Consider the following 6729-nt stretch of genomic DNA (forward strand, 5'->3'; position numbering starts at 1 on the left):
TGAGAAAAATACTCTTTATTAGACGTGTACATTGTAATAACGGCAGATTTTTTGCAATGTGTCCCAGACACAGCGATTGGTTTTTGGGTTTTTTTGGTTGTTTTTTTTTTGAGACAGGGTGTCTCTCTGTCACCCAAGCTACAGTGCAGTGGTACAATCACGGCTCACCACAGCCTCGACTTCCTAGGCTCAAGTGATCCCTCTACCGTAGCCTTTAGAGTAGCTGGGACTAAAGCATGCACCACCATGCCTGGCTAATTTTTTTTTTTAATGGAGTCTTGCTAGGTTGCCCAGGCCAAGTCCTTTGTCATAATATCTCATTTTAATCTTCACAAACTTAGAGAAAATGTCCTCACAACTTTTTTTTTATAAAGTGAAAATTGGAGTCTCAAGGGTCTGAGTAAGTTGTTCTGACTCATGAAGCCAAGGTTCAAACCTAGATCAATCTGACCCTAGGGCCTGTGTATGTAATTACTGCCCTATATAGAATCCTCCTTTATAGCGCACTCTTGCTGAAACAAAGCGTTTTATACAGACATCATCACTATCTCTCCAATACTTAGAATCTTAGACAGAAGACAACATTACAAGTATTGCTATTCTCTACTATCATGATGCTGTCACAGAACAGTTTATTGTAGCTGAATATGCATATTACATATTCATAGCTACACTTTGAGTCACCCTTATGCTGTTTATATACAAGGGCACTTGCTCTAATGAAGGATCTGGTTATGAACAGGGCATTAATCAGAGTTGACCAACTCATGATTAGCTTCTTTAGTAACTTGTTTTAATCCAGGAGCTCTTTGCCTGTCTCCGTAGGTCTGAATCTGTATTCAGAATATTGTGTCTGAACTCACATGAGTTTTTCTGGTGAGTCCATAGCTTTCTTCAGTCTCTCAAAAGGTCTCTTTTATCATTGACCACAGGAATACACAGAAAGCATTTTATCTTCTAATAGCTTAAGGTTTCAAAAAGAAACCAAAGTTTGATGCTTATATTGGTGCTGACTCTAGTGCACAACACTAAACACTCCTTTCTTTTAGGAAATGCAAGAGAAACTCCAGAATTTTGCGCGGTTACCTGCTCACCGAGTTACAGACTCCTGCATCGTAGCACTCCTCTCGCATGGTGTGGAGGGCGCCATCTATGGTGTGGATGGGAAACTGCTCCAGGTGCGGATACCGTGGTGGAAGCCAGCTGTTGAAACCGGGCTGCTTCACCTCCTGCCTGCCGTCTGTCCAGTGATGGCGACTGTTGCATGTGTAGGACTTCAGGAGGCCCCACCCAATGCTTAACCTCCCTTCTTCCTTATTTCTTTCTGGCAGCTACAAGAGGTTTTTCGATTCTTTGACAACGCCAACTGCCCAAGCCTACAGAACAAACCGAAAATGTTCTTCATCCAGGCCTGCCGTGGAGGTGAGTGCCCTGGCAGACCAGCACCTGGGTGGTGGCTCCTGGGCGGCCTCCCACCAGCTCTCACTTTCCTGTTTGCTCCTCTCAGGTGCTATTGGATCCCTTGGGCACCTCCTTCTGTTCACTGCTGCCACCGCCTCTCTTGCTCTGTAAGTGTCTCCCAATGCATGGGGTGTGCTGGGACTTGGGCAGCCCATGGCTCTCAGGCTGGTCAGCTCTCCGTGCACCACCATATCCTGTTCTCAGGACTCTTTTATCAGTGTCCTTGCTTTCCTTTCTGAGAACTCTTACTCTTCTCTGCTTTATTAACGCCGGTGCCCTTTGTTTGGTTACTCATTCCAGTTATGGATTTCTGATCTGTCTTTTCCCCATCCTTCTTGTTTTATCTCCTTTCTTTCACTCTTTCTCCTTTTCACTTGCTCCATATACTTCCCTTTTACCTACACTTCCGCTCTTGCCTCCTTCTTACCATTCATGGGTCATGCAGGATAGCAGAACAGAATCCGTGTTGGCCTTTGACTCTTCCTTTTCCATGAGCTGCTGCTGCCCCTCTTTTCTCATGCAGTCTGTTTTACTCCTTTAAGAGCCAGGACTGCAGGACGAGGATTAAAAGACACATAGGCATGCTTCTCATCCTGGAGGAAAATAATAGTAATTAAGAGCCCTAACTTTGGAGTCAAATTCTGACTTCACCATTTACTAGTTACATGAAGTTAAGTTAAATGGCATCCGTCCATCTCAGTTTGCTCAATATAAAATGAAAATAGTCCTTGTACCTACTTCATAAGGTGCTTGTAATCTCATTTAGATTATGCATTTAAGGGCTTACATAGCTCGGTACCTGGCTCACAGCACATCCACAAAATATGCCAGCTATAACTCTTAAAACACGATCAGTGCTGTAAAAGGCTTATAGTTTGCTTCAAAGGTCGCTTTGTCCAAACATTCAAATAATTACTGTTTTAATCTCTCGTGTGGCCAAATGTAAATAGCTAATATTATTGTCATCCTGATCTGATATTACCGCAGAATATAGTCTGTTGAGATCCTGCAACATGACTCAGACCACAGCAGTTACTGCCACAAAAGCAGAAGGAAGTGTGGCCTCTCTAAGGAGCAGACCAGTTACTCAGGAAAATAAAGTAAATATACATGAAGTAGCTTAAGACTAGTTCACAGGTCTCATGTAAGCAAGCGTGAAATTAGCAAGATACAAACCATACTTAGAAAGGAGTATGCAGTAAGAGTAGATCATTTTAAGTGAAGGTAGTTTAAAGAGATTTTGTGGATAGGATATGGCTTCATTTGTACCTGGAGTAATTTGATTTACATAGTTGTAGAGTAGTATCTAGAGTCTATCATGGGAAGGAAACAATATAACATGATAAGCACACTGAGATTCAAAGGGCATGTTGTGCTTCCCTCTTCCCAAACCAATGCTTGGATCTGATTTTAAAACAGCATCTGTATGAGTATGTGAGATGTGGCTGGTCATAACAAAGTAGGTTCACCTCATTTCAAACCTTTAGTCATAACTGAGATTTTGGACATCAGCCGGTAAAAGTAAGGAACAGTTGGGAGCTTAAGTAAGAAATAATGTGATGAATTTTTTTCCAGGAAGGTTGCCGTGGAGGGGGCTGCACTAAGGAAAGAGGTTATGGGGCACAAACTTCACTTTTCATTCCCTGCTCTATCCCCAGGCCCAGGGCACTACCTGACGCATGGTAGCACTTATAAATGTTGAATGAATGGATGAAAATTAATCTGCCTGAAAAACTGTAGGTATTACATAAAAAACAAATATGAGGATATAGTGACAGAAGAACCAGTGGCATTTATTGATTGATGGATCTGTGATATAAAGGTGAGAGAGGAATTCTCCTTTCTCTTTAGCTTAGCCTGTTTCCTTTAGGCGTCTTTACTAACAAAATGACAGTTAAATGGTCATTTTCTCCTCCTATATCCAGGGATTTAATACCCTATTGGATCTGGATAAGGAGTAATTGCTCTTTTCTGGAGTAATCTGAATTTTTGGCTCTGTCTCTAACTTTTCTGAAATTAAATCCTTCAAGGAATGACCAGTAGCCAATTGTTCCTTTGAAAATTTGAGTTCACCTGTCTTCCTGCTGTATTTGGTTAATATAATTAATGTCTATAAAAAGCTCCATCCCCCTGCGCCAGTCAGCTTCTAAACTAGAGTGTAAGCTCTATGATGGCAGGAATTTTCTCTTCACTTTATCCCTAGGCCTTAAAGTAAGACAGTGCCCAACACATGGCAGTTGCTTGACAATTTTTATTAAATCTATGCTTTGGTCCTTTTCCCCCCAGTTCTTGAAGCTTCCCGTCTTTCTTAGGCTCCTTCATGTTGCATGGATCAGGAAGTACTGTAATAGAGCATACTCTTACTTTTTATGTATTGACCTGAGAGTCCTCCCTATCTGTCTTTCCTACTGACAGCACCCCTGCCCACACCCAAAATAAAACATCATCATCAAAAATAAGAGTCTGTCTTGAGATACGTAAGGCCTGTATCAAGAGCAAGGATCTGCTCAGGGTATGTTGAGAAAGTACTGCTGAAGTTGAATAAGGATGATCTTTTTAAATTTTCTGGGAGAACATAGTCAAATTCTCCCCATTTTAAGTTTTTCCTCTTAAAATTTTCATAAGGCCAGGTGTGGTGGCTCATGCTTGTAATCCCAACACTTTGGGAGGCCAGGGCAGAAGGATCACTCAAGACCAGGAGTTCAAGACAAGTCTGGTCAATGTTGCAAGACCCCATCTCTATTTAAAAAAAAAAAAAAAAAAAAGATTTAAAAAGTTATTTTGAAAAATAAATTAAAATTTTTTTTTCTAAAATCTTGGATGCTTGCTATAATTTATCTTATGAAACTAACAAACAAATAGTGCTTCAAAGATATCAAAACCACCTTGGAAACAACTGATCATACTTAGTTTTATTATTTTTTTGATAGATAGTTTGAGGTTGTGATTTTTATGTAGCATACATGTTGGTAACCGTATTTGTTATTTATTACTTTGTTTTTTCTTGTTTATGTAATTAAATATATCAATATTTTATTATGTATTGCAATAAAAAGCACTGTGACTCCCAGGCATACTGTTAATCGAACAAGTGTGTTGTGGACTTAGATGATTTTCAGTTCCATTTACAAGGAGTATTTGGTTTGGCATTTTCCCTGTCTTACACAGAACGGGAACTGCTCCAACCACACAGATGTGCATGTGCTTGAGCGTGGTGCCCGGTGTGTATGAGACATCCCCTGAGTAACAGATGCATGCTGGGAGAGTAATTTTTATTATTTATTTATTTATTTTTAGTTTATCAGCCATAGGTTGGAGGCAACAGCTGGAAATGGCTCTTCCCCTTCAAGGTTGTAGGGAATGTGGGCTTGCCTGTGACAGGCCCAAGAGAGACAGAAGAAGTAACATCATTGTCCACTCTGTCTGCCTTTGTTACAGATGAGACTGATCGCGGGGTTGACCAACAAGATGGAAAGAACCACGCAGGATCCCCTGGGTGCGAGGAAAGTGATGCCGGTAAAGAAAAGCTGCCAAAGATGAGACTGCCCACGCGCTCAGACATGATATGCGGCTATGCCTGCCTCAAAGGTACTTTGAGTTCCAAAAGAGTCGAGTCATACCTCATTTTATTGCACTTTGCTTTATTATGCTTTGCAGATACAGGTTGAGTATCCCTTATCTGAAATGTTGGGACCAGAATTTTTTTGGTCCCAGATTTTGGATTTTTTTTGTTTTTTTGGATTTTGGAATATTTGCGTTTTACTTACTAGTTGAGTATCCCATATCCAAATATTCTAAATTTAAAATGCTCCAGTGAGCACCTTCTTTGAGCATCATGTTGGCACTTGGAAAGTTTCAGATTTTGAAGGATTTCAGATTTTTGGATTTGGGATGCTCAGCTGCTTTTTACAAGTTGAAGATTTGTGGCAATCCTCCTTCAAGCGTCTAAAATCAGCACCATTTTTCTATTGGCATGCCTCTGTTAGCATTTTTCAGCAATAAAGTATGTTTTAATTACAGCATATGCATTTTTTAGACATAATATTGTTGCACACTTAATAGACTGTAGGATAGTAACCATAACTTCCATACACACTGGGAGACCTGAAAACTTGTATGACCTGCTTTATTGCCGTATTCACTTTCTTGAGCTGGTCTGGAAACAGACCTACAGTATCTCCAAAGTATGCCAATAATTCAAAAGAGTGTAGCCTCCTAGACTTGGATTCTTCATGCTGGGTTCTCTGACTGGGGAGGGTGCAGATGCCATGGCCGAGTCTAGTTTGGGAAGTCCAGCTGTGTGATGGCATTCACACTATGATTCATGCCCTTTTGGTTGCAGGGACTGCCGCCATGCGGAACACCAAACGAGGTTCCTGGTACATCGAGGCCCTCGCTCAAGTGTTCTCTGAGCGGGCTTGTGATATGCACGTGGCCGACATGCTGGTTAAGGTGAGCCGGCGGGCTCCGTGACCCCTGTGCATATCCACAGTGCTCTACTTTCCTTCTCCCTTGAATGCTCTTTCATAGTCCGTCTCCCCTTCCCATCGTGCTGCTCTCATGAAGCTCGAGATTCTCAGACTTGGGCCTGTTGGTTCTGCCCCTCCAGGTGAATGCACTTATCAAGGATCGGGAAGGCTATGCCCCTGGCACAGAGTTCCACCGGTGCAAGGAGATGTCTGAATACTGCAGCACTCTGTGCCGCCACCTCTACCTGTTCCCAGGACACCCTCCCACATGATGCCACCTCCCCATCATCCACGCCAAGTGGAAGCCACTGGACCACAGGAGGTGTGATAGAGCCTTTGATCTTCAGGATGCACAGTTTCTGTTCTGCCCCCTCAGGGATGTGGGAATCTCCCAGACTTGTTTCCTGTGCCCATCATCTCTGCCTTTGAGTGTGGGACTCCAGGCCAGCTCCTCTTCTGTGAAGTCCTCTGCCTGTAGAGTCAGCCTTGGTTGGACCTATTGCCAGGAATGTTTCAGCTGCAGTTGAAGAGCCTGACAAGTGAAGTTGTAAACATAGTGTCATTATGGGGAGAGGGCATATAACTTCCCCATATTTGTGTTCAGTTCCAGCTTTTGTAGAGGGCACTTTAGTAATTGCTTTTATTACATTAGTTAAGATGTCTGAGAGATCATCTATCTTTTATTTCATTCATATCCCCCACCCTTTTTGTCCTAGAGTGAGAGTTTGGAAGGTGTCCAGATTTAATGTAGACATTGTCTTTTGGCTCTGAAGAGGCAAACATGACTAGAGACACACCT

At 42.1% G+C, this 6729-nt stretch overlaps 1 protein-coding gene across 1 annotated transcript; it reads left to right on the top strand.

Moving 5' to 3' along the window:
* The first annotated feature begins 997 nt into the window (after positions 1–997).
* CASP2 (caspase 2, apoptosis-related cysteine peptidase) lies at positions 998–6729 on the top strand. Its single transcript, XM_011941365.1, has 5 exons — positions 998–1178; positions 1332–1422; positions 4900–5049; positions 5804–5913; positions 6071–6729. The coding sequence occupies exons 1-5, from the start codon at positions 1053–1055 to the stop codon at positions 6200–6202; spliced, it is 609 nt and encodes a 202-aa protein (XP_011796755.1). The 5' UTR covers positions 998–1052; the 3' UTR covers positions 6203–6729.

This window comes from Colobus angolensis, unplaced genomic scaffold (assembly GCF_000951035.1).
Source record: "Colobus angolensis palliatus isolate OR3802 unplaced genomic scaffold, Cang.pa_1.0 Scaffold2, whole genome shotgun sequence".
In the NCBI taxonomy this organism is placed as follows: domain Eukaryota; kingdom Metazoa; phylum Chordata; class Mammalia; order Primates; family Cercopithecidae; genus Colobus; species Colobus angolensis.

Bases quoted from the DNA above. Each gene is read 5' to 3' on its own strand.
- CASP2 (XM_011941365.1), top strand. From the start codon at position 1,053: ATGCAAGAGAAACTCCAGAATTTTGCGCGGTTACCTGCTCACCGAGTT. The intron at 1,179-1,331 runs GTGCGGATACCG...TCTTTCTGGCAG, and splicing joins TGGATGGGAAACTGCTCCAG to CTACAAGAGGTTTTTCGATT. The intron at 5,050-5,803 runs GTACTTTGAGTT...TTTTGGTTGCAG, and splicing joins CGGCTATGCCTGCCTCAAAG to GGACTGCCGCCATGCGGAAC.